At 37.1% G+C, this 17,541-nt stretch overlaps 1 protein-coding gene across 3 annotated transcripts in view; it reads right to left on the reverse strand.

Annotated features, from left to right (window-relative positions):
* The window catches only part of DPY19L1 (dpy-19 like C-mannosyltransferase 1), a 100,299-nt gene that overhangs the window by 75,818 nt on the left and 6,940 nt on the right, over positions 1-17,541 (reverse strand). For all 3 annotated transcript variants that reach the window (XM_045062871.1, XM_045062870.1, XM_045062869.1), the window contains exons 2-4: positions 4,873-4,897; positions 4,152-4,239; positions 583-720 (exon numbers count right to left, since the gene is read on the reverse strand). In XM_045062871.1, the coding sequence (XP_044918806.1) occupies positions 583-720; positions 4,152-4,239; positions 4,873-4,897 (251 nt within the window). The remainder of the gene's footprint in view (positions 1-582; positions 721-4,151; positions 4,240-4,872; positions 4,898-17,541) is intronic.

Consider the following 17,541-nt stretch of genomic DNA (forward strand, 5'->3'; position numbering starts at 1 on the left):
CTAAGAAGGGGGAGTCACGGGGACAGTGTGTTAACAGATGACCCTCATATCAAGTCAGGGAGGATCTGGCTGAAGAAGTCACCTCTCAGCTTGGCCCTGGAAAATGCTTACGGATGTGTCAAATTAGGGCAGGGATGGTAAACGAGAGGCCAAAAAAGTTACTGATATCACTGGCTTCCTTCCTCACCTCCTGGGTGAATCCCCTTTCCCCGACTCCACCCAAAAAAGAGCATTCAATTAAGTGAAGAATCCCAGAGAGGGAAGAAAGATTATTTGGCAAATGACATGTAATGGTGCTTCCTTGCTATAATCTCTACAAACACACCAAATCTAGATAGTTTTTAAATTTTCTAGACCATGCAATCGTAATGGTTTCCATGAAATCAGTTAAAGCCCACCAAAATAAGTCTTTTCTCCATACTCCTTTCCAAGAAAACAGACACATCTTTCTTTAAAAATGAGGTGAAATATATTGAAATACATCTCACATTTAGAATCAGTATTTAATGCAATAACACTTTTAAAAAGTAAAAACAAAACAAAACAAAACAAAAAACCCACACAATTGAAAAAGTGACTTACCTCAGGGTAAAGATTGAACCTTTTCAATGTGTTAATAACAAGGGGGTATTCAGTCAGCTTATCATTCATAATCATCCATACTCCATTCAAAAATGAAGGTGCTTCCACGATAGTCTTAAAGTAGGAATAATACAATCCCTGAAACAAGCATATGTTATAGTTATAATTAAAATGCATAATTTCTATGCCTCTTACCAGCTTAAAAAAATTAAATACACTGTTTTTGAAAAACAAAGCAATCAAGCAAATAATAGCTACAATTATTCTCATGGTGTTTGATCACTAATAGAATCTTGGGTTATAAAAAAGAACTACGTATTTTAGAATAACCTTGTCTTAATTAAAATAATTGAACTCAAAATATCTTCAAAAAGAGTTTCAACGTTTAAAAGTAATATACAGGGGCACCTGGGTGGCTCAGTGCATTAAGCCTCTGCCTTTGGCTCAGGTCATGATCTGAGAGTCCTGGGATCAAGCCCCGCATCGGGATCTCTGCTTAGCAGAGAGCCTGCTTCCCCCTTCCCCTCTGCCTTCTTCTCTGCCTACTTGTGATCTGCCTCTCTCTCTCTCTCTCTCTCTGTTAGATAAATAAATAAATAAAATATTTTTTTTAAAAAGTAATATACATAACTCAGACAACATATGTAACTTAAGAAAACTCCATATCCCTACTAATTTAAGTGTTAGAAAATGAGTGGTTTACTATGGAACTTAAGTTACTGGGATCCAAGAAACCTCCCCTAGCCAAAAATGTTTCCCGCTACAACCCATTATGAATCCCCAAAATGGTGTTATCAGTCATCCTTCCTCCAGATTTACATGTAAAAATCCAAATATATTAGGAAGACTACATGTTAATATATTACATGTAAGTTACATTCAGATGCCAACTAATTTTACAGACTATTTTCCTTCCTTCCAGCTCAGAATAAGGTAAAAACCCTGGAGGACTGGGGCTGTGTGAATCAGGGAGGAGTGCAGTAGCGGTACTCTCATTATGAGGGAATTCAGACAGATATTAAGATTGGAATAATGCATGGATCAAAAAAATCAACAAGTACTAGTACTTGCTCCCCTTGTGAGGGGGTAAGCGGCAGAACAGGGTTTGACAGATGAACACAAAAAACAAACTTCACCTTCTGTACAGTGTTGATATTAAGATGCTTAGCTTTCCTATCACTATTTTTAAAAATATTTCCAACTGTATTAGGTTGAATAATATCTCCCTGAATTTCATATCCTCTGGGAACCTGGGAATATGAACCTATCTGGAGCAAGTTCTGGCAGATGTAGTCAAATTAAAATGAGGTCATCTAATATAAATGGTATCCTTATAGTAAGAGGGAAATTTAAACACAGAAACAATGGGAAAAGTGCCCATGAAGACAGAGGCACAGCTTGGAGTGATAGCATTTCCGATGCCACCCAGGGCACACCAAGGATTGCCAGGAAGCACAAGAAGCTAGGAAGAGGCAAGGAAGGATTCTCCCTAGAGCCTTCAGTGAGAACACAGTCCTGCCAACACTTTGATTTCAGACTTCTAGCCTCCAGAACTCTGAAAGAATAAATCTCTGCTCTTTAAGCCACCTGGTTTATGGTATATTTGTTATGGCAGCTGTAGAACACCACCACAACATATCTTGTTTCATAGGTTTGTTTTGGAATCATGTAAACATCTTATTTAATTGTAAAATGAAAAATTTTAAGTCCCTAAATATCAAAATAAAAATAAAATAGAGAAATTAACTATCAAATTAGAAGAAGATTTCAAGTAACTTTAAGATACAGTGATTCTACTGTACATCCCTAATGGCACATATCCCAAAGTCAAAAAGGAATGCAAGAAAGTTTTAAAATGTTTTCAATCATCTTAGTTTTAATAATCTTTGGTACTTTTATTTCACAAAAATAAGTAATATGAAACCAAGATACAATAGTAGATACAAATTTAAAACAAAGTAAGTAAAAACCACTTAATCCTAAATTTGAATTGACCCTAGAACAACACAGGTTTGAACTACACAGCTCCACGTACACCTTGACTTTTTTCAATAAATAGAGTACTACAAATTTATTTTCTCTTCCTTATGATTTTCTTAATATTTTCTTTTCTGTGCCTTACTTTGTTGAAAGAATATAGTATACAGATAACATAAAAAATATGTGTTAACTTACTGTTTATGGTATCAGCTTTTTGTCAATAATACACTATTAACGGTTAAATCTGGGAAGAGTCAAAAATTATATATGGATGTTGGACTGCACGGGGGTCAGCACCTCTAACCCCTTGTTGTTTTAAGGGTCAAATGTAGTAGCAATAAAGACCTCCAGCACCAAATTTGTGGTATCTGGATACCATCTGCCACTGAAAGGAACTGGGGCTCCTTGGAAAATGGTAGGATTCCAGGTCTATAGAGAAAATGTCTTAATAGTACTAGAAAGTAAGAAAGCTATAGAATACTAGTGAGGTCATGTCAAAAGGACACAGAGTCAATTGCAAAGGCTCTTGTCAGGTACGTTCACAAAACATACTAAAATCCATTAGATAATAATGATAGAATCTGAAAGAAGGTACTCAATTGGTTACCAGAAGAAAATGCTAAGAAACCAACTCATTTTTCCAAAAAGTGGTAAATAAAAAGAAAAAAATCAAATATTCACCTCTCATACCTGTACAAATTATACATCATAGAAACCAAATAAATATTACGGGAAAATTCTTCTTTATAGAAGAACTGCAGTTAACAAATAGAGGGGAAAAATAATAGAATAGATAATTACCATTTGGTAATCTTAATGAATTACCTGATCTAGGCTGATGGCTAGGCTATAACAGAAGGACCAACATGACAATACCTAATGCCACTGATCAATCTTGGCATCACAGAAAGTGAGACAATCAGATGTGGTGTGCCTCTTTGTATGGTGCAATAAATGCACATTACTTATGAAATATTCCTGCCCACCCCCCAAAAAAATTGAACTTTCAGCTATCAAGTCTTTTATCTACCAATTTTCAGGGAACTTTGGACAGTGGACATAATAAATAACATAAATTACTACGTGTAATTCTATAAGACAAATAACCTGGACTCTTCCATAACTAAATAGTAAAACAATAAAAACGGGAAGTGGAATTTATAGATTAAAAGACTTAAGAAAAACATCAACTAGATGAAATGTACAGACATGGTTTGAATCCTGATTCCAGACTACAAACACATCAATATAAAAAGAAAAAATAATGCCAATTAAACAGTGGCTGACACTTAACGATATTAAGAGATCACCGTTCATTGTTTTCAAGTGTGCCAACAGTACTGTAGGTAATAAAAAATTCTTTTCTTTTGAGATACATACAAAAGTATTTACTGATGAAATGATGATGTCTAAGGTCTCCTATGTGTGGAGGTATATACGAAGGAAAAATGGCTGTGTCACCGGTTGTTGAAGCTGCGGAATGGGCAAGGGGAGGTGTCTACTCTTTCTTTTTTCAAACTTCTTTGAAAATTTCCATTAGAAAATGCTTAAAAGTTTTTAGATCCCAAAAATATCACATAAAAACTAACCATTTCAGTGCGAAAAGCCATCTCCCTTTCCAATGTTGAGAGGTGAGAAAAGTGACGATCATTTTCAAAGAGGTGTGTTATATGGCTCCTGTAAAAACAAAAGGGTGACAGACCAAGTGTTGATGCTTATACTAAGTATTATTTTTAAAAGAAACTCTAAGAGCAAAAATAAAGGTATCTAGAAACTTGCACATAATTTTGTAATAAAATTCAAATACAGTGGTATCTGTATCTATTTTTCCACTCTGTCGTAACATTCCACTAAAATTTCTAATAGAAAACACATTCAAATGAGATCTTAAAATTAGAATGAACCAGAATAACAATAATTTAAGTCAAGTACAATAAAATTATAAATTGAACTATAAATGTCATTGGATTACCATCTCTGAAATGTCTGATTAATGAAATTCATATTTCACTCTATCCAGAAGATTAAAAAAATTAATCTTCCTCTCAACATGAACACTATATTAACGTTAAGTGAAATAGAGTCTCAAATATAACCTCTTTAATAATGGATCTCTTTTTTTATTAAAAAATTACATTATTCTGACCTTGATTTATCAATTAAACTACTTCTTCAGACTATTGTGTTGCATGTAATAATATATATTCACCCTTATCATCCTGAAATTATTTCTTTATATATACAAGAAATTGCTTCGGTGAGTTGTAAACATCTGCATAAAATACACCAGAGGAAAAAAAACAATCTTACCAGTGCAACACTGCTGCAAAGGCAGCTGAAAGAAAAAAAAGAAATTTAAATTAGTATACTAGCATAAAGAAATGTTTTCACTTTATGGAAAAGCATTATAAAGATAAGCATTTGGGATATGTGATGTTGGACTCTTAGCAACTGGGGAAAGAGAGTGACTCTTTGAAAGAAACCCTAGGGCTAGGTTTAAAATCCAACAGCTTGGTCTATAAAAGAATTAGGCATATATCTACAAATTTCATTTATTCAGTCATTCAACAAAATGGGGGCCTACTATTTGACAAAAACTACACAAGAAAACCTCAGATGGAAACTTCCACAAATAGCACTGCCACAGGGACAGAACCAGCAGTGAAAGGTAACTCTAGAATAAAGAAATATGGTGACCTCAGGGCACAGCACTGGGAATGAATAAAACGAGAGCTTACAACTTTTTGTATATTGTTGCAATATCTGGATTTTTATGATAAACTTTCCTATTTTTTTTAAACAAATGTAGAATGAAATAAAAACAAGAGATGGAGGGGTTGTTGACGCAAAACAAGCAAACATTTTAGAATCTCTAAAAGTAGAGGCCAAGTTAAGACAGCTGTCCAGGAAACACACTCTTCACAGGGAAGAAAGTGCTTTGTGGAATAAACAATTTTTACTGTTATATACTTTTTTACATCTTGTAGAAGTTCAAAAGATTATAGATTAGCATACAGGCAGGGAACACAAGTTTTAATGTCAAGGAATGCAGAGAGTAGGAGCATTGATCGATATCTTAAAGACAACATGGTTTCCCTTTAGGCTACTCATTTACAAAGCAGGTGTATAATGTATGTGTGGCAGGCCATAAATCAGGCTTTTGGTTTAAACCAAGTTTATGTATAGTTATGCTGACTTAGAAAGAAATCTAAAATGACTTCCCTTATATCTCAGGCCTTTAGAGTTTTTTTCTCTTATCAGGGTAAAAGGAAGAGAGAAAAGGTAAGGAAGAGAAAACAAGGTAATAATAAAATCAGTCTCATAGGAAAATCAATAGTTGCTTTCTGTCCAAGTAAAAAGAATGTACTAAGAAGAATCCAGAAAATACCAATTTTCTTATGCCACAAGATTCATCTTATTGCAGGCTTCTGATTAAATAACTAATAAGGAACTGAAGTATGAAAATGCTCTTAGAAATGAAAACCAGTCTGGAACTTATTGCCTTTATTCTTAAAGAAATATTTATATATATATATATATTTTTTTTAATATTTTATTTTTTTATTTGACAGAGATCACAAGTAGGCAGAGAGAGAAGTGGGAAGCAGTCTCCCTGCTAAGCAGAGAGCCCGCTGCAGGGCTTGATCCCAGGACCCTGGGATCATGACCTGAGCCAAGGGCAGAAGCATTAACCCACTGAGCCACCCAGGAGCCTGTAGTATTTATATTTTTAAAAATTAAAAAATACACTCTACCTAGGAGATCTTAATGGTTATACAAGACAAAAGTTACTCTTTCTAGATCACTACAACTGCAAATATTTAACCATGTTTGTCATTTGACATTTGCTTATATATGGTACTTTGAGCTTTCAAAATTTTGATTTTTTTTGTTGTCGTTGTTGCCAAATTTACCATCCATTTCCTTTTTGGTTTCTGCCTTTAAAGACTTAACCCTGCAATAATGAAATTTGGGCTTTATTTTCTCAATAATCTGTCATGTTCTGAATAAATCAATCTCCTCTCATAAAATGTAAATGCCATCTTTATCATACATAACACTTGACACAAATACTTTGGTAATCCTTTTGAGATTATAATTGGGATTTCATTTATAATTTGGAAAGAATCTACACATTGACAGTAGGAATCCATATGTTTATAACCATAAACATGGTATATACCTTCAATTATTCAACTCCTTTTTCCATTGCCTTGACAAAAATCTTATCAGTAGAATTAATATAGTTATTACAGTTTATTCATATTGTCTTTCTTGTAAGCTTAATTAACATTTTTCCTACTAAGATCCATGAAATCTTTTTTATACTTTATTAGATGCTGTTAATGTATTTATTTTTGACGTGTACTTATTTTGCAATGTACTTGTTTTACTCATTTACTAAACTATCATTAATTCTTACAGTTTTTTGGTTTATCATCCTCAATCTTCTATTCTGAATGATATTACTTAAAAATGATAATTTTGCTCCTATTTTATAATTTTGCTATTGGTTTCTTCTCATTTGACAACAGTAATACATTTCTAGAATAATATCTACAAATTTCATTTATTCAGTCATTCAACAAAATGGGGGCCTACTATTTGACAAAAATTCTGGTAAAAGAATGCATGAGGTCTTCTACTAAATTTAAGGGCAATGCATTTCACATATGCTTTTAAATTAGACTTTAACCTTCACAATTCCAGAGTGATAAATAGGATTTCTCAAGGCCATCACCTCTGTAGTTCCTCAGAATACCACAATTCTGCAGAAGAACAAAGGCACCGAGTGGCTTTTGGTGCCTTCCTTAAATTCAATAGCTCAAGCACTAAACAATTCTTAGGCTTTTGAATGGAACTCTTTCCCAGCCTCCAGGGTCAATTCATAACCTGCCCAGTAGTTTTAATTTCTTTGTTCATTTCAATTTAGTAGTAATAATAATAAAGCAGCTAACATTTGCATTCTTATTACATGCCAGATACTTTTTAAATACTTTACCAGAACTAACTTGAGTAACTTGTGTAATCAAAGTGAGCAGACGGAGAAAGGGAAGTTAATCAAGGACAAGAAGTCTTACAAGAAAGCCTTACACTGCATGGGTTGAGGAGAATGGGCTGGAGGGTGGGGGGCAGTGGAAAGACAAAAGCCAGGCTTCCCCTTACCATAAAGTGTCTTATTCCCCTTCTTCTCCCCCTCCAAGATAAAAGGGAGGGAAAGTTGCAATTCATCTATTGTTAGAAACAGTATGTTTTACAGAAACTACCAAGTTTTATATATAAACATAGAGGGGCACCCGAGTGGCTCAGTCAGTTAAGCGTCTGCCTTCAGCTCAGGTCATGATCCCAGGGTGTTGGGACTGAGTGCCACATCCGGCTCCCTGTTCAGCAGGGATCCTGCTTCTCCCTCTGCTCGCTGCTCCCCCCTGCTCACGCTCTCTCTCTCTAAAAAAAAAATAAAAATAAATTTAGAAAAAAGAAAGAAAAAGTAGAGTTATGCGGCGCCTAAGTGGCTCAGACTGTTAAGCATCCTACTCTAGATTTCAAGTCAGGTCATGATCTCGAAGTCATGAGATCAAGCCCTGTACAGGGCTCCGTGCTGAGCATGGAGCCTGCTGAAGATTCTCTCTCTCTCCCTTTGCCCTTCTCCTCCTCTCTCCCTGCCCCCTCAAAGAGAAAGACATATTAGCTACACTTTAATTAATTCAAAATTGAAGTAAGTACATGTGTGTATATCTATATGTCATTGAAAACAAAAGCCCCAGTGAAGCAGATACAGCCTTGTGAGCATATAATTTAAGCATAAAGACATAAAATGACAAAAAATTCCTAACGGCACCCCTAGAGCTTTTCTTGCTTCCTTGCCTACAGAAAAGATTATAAACGATTTTCTCTAAATTTAGTCCAGTGATTACCAACCCCATCTAGTCTTTTGTGAGTGTAATAAAATTGATAATCCCTTTTTCCATTTTAATACATATGTTATTTTTTGTCATCCTAAGGGACTGTAGTAAATATAGCATTTTTTGTTTGTTTTAATCAGAACATTACAAAAACAAAAACAAAACCCAACACTGAAATTTCAAAAATCTAAGCCTATCCCATAAGAAAAAAAGCATTCAAGGAAGGAAGATTTGCTCTGTAATCTAATTCAAAACACTGCAATCCTATGGCTGAGAATTCTGAAAGAATTCTTAACGTTTTGCTGGAAGCACCTAAATAACCAACACTCTGAAACTAAACCAGACACTCCTTCCACTTTTTGATTAAAGAAATTTTGTACCAGATTGTATGTCACAATGTATCGATTTTCAGTTTCATGGGATGAACAGCCTCTCCACTGAAAATTGTTTTCTTCCTGTTATTAGAATCTCCTTTAAACAAACTAGAATGTAACTTCCTGAGGACAGAAACAATGTTTACCGGAAAGTTATACTATAGTATTTAGCACAAAGCTGAGCACAGAGCTCAATTCAAATGTTTGCTGAATTAATGGACACAACCTGATAAAATTAAGGAGGAAAATGAAATAATCTAAATCATGTCTTTTCCTCTGGATGGTCCCACACCAGCAAGTACAGTGCACTGGGAGAATAGGGAGGGGATGCCTCCTGCCCTACCCTAATGCCTGGCCCACAGTGGTCAGCAGCAGGAGGTGTGAGGACCTATTTTATATTTCTATTTTTTTTTAAGATTTTATTTATTTATTTGACAGAGATCACAAGTAGGCAGAGAGGCAGGCAGAGAGAGAGGGAAGCAGGCTCCCTGTGGAGCAGAGAGCCCGATGCGGGGCTCGATCCCAGGACCCTGAGATCATGACCTGAGCAGAAGGCAGCAGCCCAAACCACTGAGCCACTCTATTTTAGCCAGAGGCTTCCACTGAAGTTAAACAATAACTGTTGTTTAACCCTTAAACTGTCCTTGCTCCCCTTCCCCCCAAGGGCCTTAAAAACAAGTCCTGGAAACCAGCTCCAGGTGTGGAGGCCAAGAAAAACAAGGCTGTACCCACCTCGAGTCTAGCCCTGACTTAAGTACAGCCATCTTGGCAAAGCAAAAGCCAGCACCTTGCTCTGTAAGAGTGGGTTAGCATAAGAATGGCCATCCTGAAGGCCAGGAAGCCATTTTACTGAGTGTCCCTAACCAGCCCATAGGGCGCATGGAACTTGAGATAAGAGAAAGTAGCTAAAACCTAAGAAACAACTTAATCATATACCACCAGGGCGGTTAGGTGATAGCACCACAGGGACCAGATGTTAAAGAAAAACAAATAGTTAACTTGCAGAGATCACAATCCTGCAAGACAGGAGTCTCCCTTGGTTTGCAAATGTCCTGGTGATTTACAACAAAAAGGGCTATCTCTTCAATGGCCCAATTTCCAGGGACAAAGGGCTCAGTTCCTCAAGGCCTAAGGTCACCCTCCCCACTATAAAACTGAAGGAGGCTGAGGCAGAAGGAAATGTAAATAAAGTTAAATTTCTTCTAAACCTAAATCTCACTTAACCGCCAGGATGGCGCCAGGGTGATGCTGGGGTAGCAAAAGTTTAAACAAAGTTAAACTGTCAAAGTGGGGTGGCACAGGATATGTATGTAGCCATGAAGAAGTGCCTTGAAAAATGCTATATAAACCCTTGGCTTTGAGTGCTGGGGTCCTTGTTGAAACCCGCTGCACTGGGCAGACACTTGGACCCCAGCTAGCTGGAAATAAACCTCGCTGTGTGACCTGCATTATCGAGAGTGTTCTCTGTCTAATTGAGGGGTGGTCGACTCTGTACCCTAACCGAGGGAAGGCAGGAGGAACAGAAAAGATGTGGGAGAGGGGGCTTTTCCATAGGTTCCACTCAATCTTCAGGGGCTCCTAAACCCTATTCCCTCTCCACCCAGCACCCAAACCCTTCCTGCACTCACCTCCTCTCCCAGCATCCTCCCTTCCCTCAAGTTGACCCTTCTAAGAAGATGACTCTGAAGTCTTGGGCTTCTTTGTGGATAACCCGCACACTGCCATCAGGATTGCTGGAAAGTAGTGCCCCCTGTGATACATTTTTAAGATACCCAACTCAGGGGCGCCTGGGTGGCTCAGTGGTTTGGGCTGCTGCCTTCGGCTTGGGTCATGATCTCAGGGTCCTGGGATCGAGCCCCGCATCGGGCTCTCTGCTCCACAGGAAGCCTGCTTCTCTCTCTCTCTCTCTCTCTCTGCCTGCCTCTCTGCCTACTTGTGATCTCTGTCTGTCAAATAAATAAATAAAATCTTAAAAAAAAAAAAAGATACCCAACTCAGTTTCATGCACTCTAGGGCTAGAGACCCACTGCCCTTTCTTTCTTTCTCCTCCTCAAGGGAGGAAAGCAAGAACCACAAAACCAAGGGGGGCTGCCTCTCCCTTTGCCCTTCTGTGGTAACCCCAGAGGAGACTCGCCCGCAACTGCAGCCAGCAACAGGCATTCCTGATAAGGACCGCGCTATCCCATCCAGGTTACTCCCATCCAGGTTACGTTTTGCCCTTATGTGTGTACTTCCTAACCAGTATTTGACTTGAAATTCAGAGCATCTTCACCAACTCTCTCATTTGATTCTCACACAGCCTTGGGGGTATTTATTCCTATTTTACAAATGGAAAACTGGGCCTTCGAGGGGTCATTTCCCCCAAAGGCACAAAGCTAATAAATGGCAAGAACCACCTGGAGATGGTTCTAATTCAAAACCTCCATTTTTTTCCACTGGGGAAGAACTGCCTCCTCTCCCACATGGGCATTTGATGACCTCGTCTTGTAACAATATTTATATGGAAAAATATATTCTAAGTCCAAAATGACTTGTGAAATTTAATATATTTTATTCCTAAATTGAGGTTAATCCATACTTAAAGCATTCTAAAGAGTTTTAACCTTTCTAACTCTCAAGTGACAAATGACAAAAAGAGGTTAAGGATCCTCCCCTTAAATCTATTGGACAAGGTTTCCAAGTCAACCTTGACAAGTTTACTCAACCTCTTCCTAATATTACTAGTCATTTTTTATTTCTCAAGGATCTATTCAGAGTCTAAGAGTTTCTTTCCAAATGGAAAGGACAACAGTAAATAGTCTTCTTGTTCCCCATCATCCTAGAGAATGAAGTCAATTTCTAAGTGTACAGGTTTAAGCGTCTCATCCCCCTCTTTGAAAAGTTACATGGCTTCCCATAGCTCAGACCATGGAGCCCACATTCTAGTCAACTTCCAGTTAATCCGCACCACACACCCTTCCTGCCCTCTGCACTGGACAACCATTCCCTAAAATACCACGTGTTTTATAAGGCTACACCTTTGCTTCTGCCGGTAAACTCCTATTTCATCCTTCAAAGTCACAGGAATTCAAACTTGACATTCTGTGAAGCTTATCCTGCCACCCTAGCTAAAAAACCTTTATTATAGCACCTAAATAGCTAGTCATGCACACAACAACTTCCTCTGCTAGAATGCAAAGGCCTTGAGGCTGAGCTTGTGTTTAATTCATCTTAATATCGACACCCTTAGCATTATGCCTGGTACCTCACTGGGTTGAAATGTTAAATGATGATCACTGTGTAAGAGAAACTACAGAATGTACCGAACTAAACAAAAACATACATTCCTAAAGATAATATCTAAGCATTCCAAACTGCTCAAAGGGTTCCCATTACATGTAGGTATATATATTACAATAAAATTAATATTCAAAGAAATCATATTTTCAGTCTATAGTACCTAGAATGAAACAGAGGTCAGTTTCTGTGTAATGAAGCAACAAGTGAAAAGACATTCTGTAGGACCCAATTTAAAAAGGGAAAAGAGTCATGTATACACAAGCTCAGCTCCCGTCTTCTTTCTAGCACCTAGAATTTTTGAGAGATATAAGTGCTCTAAAGTCAACAAGCATCTAAATGCCAACTAGATGCATAATGCATTTTCCTAGAAACCAACAACATTAAAGAAATATTAGCCAACATTAAAAATAAAACCTTTGAGAGATAAGATTTAGGCACATAAAATAATGAGAGAACACATTAGGCACTGAAGCAAAGGGCACAAAGTCTACGAACTGTAAAAAAAAAATCTGAAAAGGCAGATTAGTAGTGACCTTCTCAAGGCAGGTCTATTAAAGTGGGATGGGAGGGAGGGATAGGGCTCAAGATATGATTACCATCTAGGTGAGGATTTATGGTGGGTAGCCAGAAAAGAAGACAGCTACAGGAAAGCCGCATGTGGCCTGGACTCCAACATGGAAAAAAAACAAAAAACAAAAAACCAAACCAAACCAAACCAAACAAACAAAAAACTCCCATCACTAATACACAGTACAGAATATAAATGATAAATGATAAAGGCAATAACAAGACAACATTTACTGAGGGCCTACTCACTACACATACACATACACACATACACACACACACACACACACACACACACACATATATATATATAGTGTGCCCGGCTCTCAGAGCTCCATGAATACTAGTTTACAAAGCTTCTCAACCAGTGGGGCCTGGAGTGCTAAGGATGAGAGAACTAGAGTCCCTGGGGGCCAAGAACCTCCAGGCTTTGAAGACACCACTTCCCCACTCCATACCACACAAATATTGTTATTTTCCATGTGTGCCAGGATATGAAAAAGGTTGGGAAGCACTGAGCCACTCAATAAAGAACCAAAGCAAGTTTCAGAGATTACATCACCATGCAGTAACACAGAGTCATAGTGGTCTAAACCCTGAGATTGCATTAGAATCATCAGTGGCACAAAATAAAACTAGAGATACTTGAGAATTAACCCAGAGCCTCTATATCTGAAATTCCAGGGATATTTATTTATTTATTTATTTATCAGGCAGAGGGGCAGAGGGAGAGGGAGAAACAGACTCACAGCTGAGCTGGGTGCCCCATGCAGGGCTCAATCCCAGGACCCTGAGATCATGACCTGAGCGGAAGGCAGAGATTAAACGACTGAGCCACCCAAGGTGCCTCGGGAATTTTTTTTTTTTTTAAATTCACAAGTGTTTCTGGTATATAGTCAAGGTTCATTATCATTGGTACAAAAATGACTGGAAGAAAATGTAGGTGGTAATTCACAAAATTTAATGTGAAATCGGCTCTGTGTATTCCAAGTGTCCTCCAGCAGTAATTGTATCACTTGAGAGCTTGTTAGAAATGCAGACTCTCGGGTCCCATCCCAGAAGCCTGACTCCAAATGTACATTTTAACAAGGTCCCTTAGATGGATGATACAGAAACTCTTTTAAGGACAATGTGTCAACACTGACAGCACAGTGAAATCACCTGGGAGCTTTGAACATTTGCTAGGTTTGGCACAGGGGGTGATTCTAATGTTCTCAATGAGGGTTGAGAGTGTTTATCTAGGAGAGGCATATTAAGACTTCATTTGTGGGCCCCCACTCTCAAAGGCCCCGACTCAAAAGCTTTCACTTGGGGCTTGGACATCTACACTTATAGCTATTTTTATTAGGAAAAGGCAAATATTAGTTCAAAAGACACTCCGAAGGAGAAATTATCAAAATCCTAGAGCAGAAAACATGATTAAGAAAGGGAAAAATTTTAAACTAAAAATCAAATCCTTCTTTACTTCCCCTGGCAAGAAAGTCACTCTTAAAAAGAAAATAGGTCCCTGGATTTTTTAAGACTTATAAGTTATTTAGCCTCTCTCAGCCTCATTTTTACCAAATGTGAATAAGCGTTTTTTCCTCAGTTATCTCTTTCCCTTGTACTTAAAAACCTTGTATAGCTACAATTACTACTAATACATCGGACTTCACACTCTCCAAGATGCCTGCCTGGTTATTTTCTGTTTTCATTTTGATCTTCCTGCTCCCTAAACTAAAAGTCTTTGCAGGTTTGGCCCTTTTAATTTGTTTTCTCTTTTGAATGGAGAAAAAAAAGAAATGCACTCAATTTGTTACTAGAGATATTGAGTCCCAAGGACCATGACCGCTTTAAAAATTCAGTCATGTATGAAGACACTACTACCAAGCTCTAGAATTCAGGGGTCTATGTGATTATGGCGGCAAGGCTGACTTTTAGTTCATTTGAATCTCCTCCATATATTTGGCATTAACCAAAACAGTACCTTATACATGGAAAAAACTAGGAAGCTCTCAATTACAATGACAATGTCTAATATCTGTTTTTCAGTTGCAGTTTACAGAACACTTTCACATATTAAGTAAAACGATCCAGGAGTCCTCATGAGTCTAATATGACTCTTATTTTCCTAGGAGGTACAAGGTCACATGCGTGGGACACACTATTACCTGGAGGAAAGCCTGGATTCTATGACTCTGACCACTGATGTCCTTTGAATTAGAAGCTTGGGCATGAAAATGTTAATAAGCACATTTAACCAAAAGAATGCATTCACATATGGAAGGAAATTCTTTAGAAATAATTTAAAAATCAAGGACAAAGTCTTATTTTAAAATGAATATATGAAAACAGAGCATAGAAAATGTATATCACCACTCTCAAAAAGAATATAATTAGGCTTCTAAACAGAGAAATATACAAAGTAAATTTTCACATTTTTAAACATTTATGCATATACATATATTAAAGTAGGGAATACTTAATAGAACAATTACCCGCATATGGGTTTTTACAGCAATAAATTCTAACTTCCTTTAAAATCTTATCCTCACATAATGTGAACACAAATATTTATAAATCAAACAGTAACCTACATTACTAATCTTCACAAAGTAGCTTTCTCTTTATTGAAAGAAAGGCATTTCAGTGTTTTAAGTACAAGTAGCTAGATAAATACAGACCCAAAATAATATGCTAGGCCATTAAATGCTTCTGAGCAATCACAGCAAAACTGCAAAACTTTAATAAACCTAATGGAAAAAGCGTAGAAGCTGCAGCTCTTCTTTAGAGGGGAAAAAAAGATCCACACATATACAATATAAACCTAGGCCTATCACATTAGGCAAGAGATTTTAACAAGTTCATTAATCAAGAAATCATTCCGGGGTGCCTGGGTTGCTCAGTGGGTTAAGCCTCTGCCTTCGGCTCAGGTCATGATCTCAGGGTCATGGGATCGAACCCCGCATTGGGCTTTCTGCTCCGCAGAAGCCTGCTTCCCCCTCTCTCTCTCTGCCTGCCTCTCTGCCTACTGGTGATCTCTCTCTGTGTTAAATAAATAAATAAAATCTTTAAAAACAAAAAATCAAGAAATCATTCCAATCTTCAGGTTATAGAGTCCCCCACAAATTACAAACTGCCCTTGGATATCCCAAATACCCTATTCCTTAAAGGTTAAGAAAACCATGATATCACTGATTACTATTTTACTCTGTTTTATACTAATGCCAAACAACCAACCAATCCAAAATAATTCAAAATCTAATCATTAAAAAAAAAATAGTTAGGAAAAACAAAATGGAAACTAACAGGTTGACCATAAGGATATAACAGAGTGATTCCCCCCAAATAAGCAGAAGCAGAAAAGTAGTGTTCTTGCCAAGAGAGTTATCAGGTCTTAGAATATAGGAGGTCATCTTCCCATTAGTGTGTCTTTAAAAAAAAAAAAAAAAAAAATTGAGTATTCATTTGAGAGGAGGGGGTTTGGGGCCACCAGGGCAGAGAAAGTCCTAAGCAGACAAGGCACTGAGGGCGGAGCCAGTCACAGGGCTTCATCTTGGAACCCTGAGATTTCCAGCTGAAACCTCAGACACTCAAATGCAGCACCCCAGGCACCCTGTATTAATGTTTCTTTGATAGTTTTTTGACAGCTGCCTAAAACTATAGATCTGAAACCTACAATTTGACAGATATGCTCAACAAGCCAAGAGACCTTAACTTCGATCTCAGACTTCCCCCTGCGAACTCACTAATGACGTCAGGCCACTCACCTGACCTACTTTACTTTCTTCACATGTAAAATTCCAGTAACTAACATTTCAGTTCTAGATTTTTTATGATATTTCCATGGAGATCAAAGATGACAAAAGAATGAGAAATAAGGTCTTATTAAAAAAAAACACACTTTTAAATGTAGTAGAAAACAGTGGCACTGTGCTAGTTACATAAGTTCTTTATGATTATTATTAAAATGTGGAGAAAAGATTCTGAGGTTTGACAACTGAAGCACTGAAAAGCTGCATTACAAAAAGCAGTGATTACTGTTAGGAAGTAATAGACAAATCCGGTGCAGAGCAATAGCATTTTAGGCAAATTTGAGTTGAGTTGTATAAAAATATGACTAAAGCCTCACTCTTCTCAATTATAACAAACTTCCCAAGTTAAAAATCTGTCAAGGTGGCAAGTTTTCAAAAGTAATTGGCCAAGTAATTTATAAACTGTGTTTAAAATACAGCTGGTACTACTATAAACTAGAAGAAAAACTACCCCCATCCTTGGTCAGTACAATGAATCACAATAGAACTTCTGTGAGTGATCTTGGTGACGAGGTTATTATGTTAACATTTGCTGCTAAAAGTTAAAATTACAAAATGCTGCCCAAGCATTGATCATGTGCAGTGACAGACTTGAAAAACACACCCAGCAACTGGTTACTTTGAAAAGGAAGTCAAACACGAAGGAATATTCTGGACAAGCGTGAAGATGTGTGAGCTGCTCATTTATGTATTCAGGGGGAATGTATTCAGGGGTAAATGTATTCGGGAAAGAATAACAATGCTGAAAAAAATTTTTAAAAAATAGTATTGAAGCGGAAAAAAGTTAACAATAGTTGTAGATTTATGTACTCTAAAAATCAATTCTTCCACTTTTAAATTTATTCCTATTCAATGATTCTTGAATTATGAAAGATCATTCATGGAGAACTGATCTTTCCTATGAAATGATACTGCCTTTTATGGAATTAAACAGCAGCATAAAGGTCTTGACCTAGAAATAGATGTAATTTTTACTAACTTTTATGATTAATCCTCTTTAGAATGATAACCAAAGAAAACTAGCAAACTCATCCCTGGAAGAGTAATGTTCCAATGGTTTGA

This window comes from Mustela putorius, unplaced genomic scaffold (assembly GCF_011764305.1).
Source record: "Mustela putorius furo isolate JIRA1106 unplaced genomic scaffold, ASM1176430v1.1 tig00003845_pilon_pilon_pilon, whole genome shotgun sequence".
Lineage (NCBI taxonomy): Eukaryota > Metazoa > Chordata > Mammalia > Carnivora > Mustelidae > Mustela > Mustela putorius.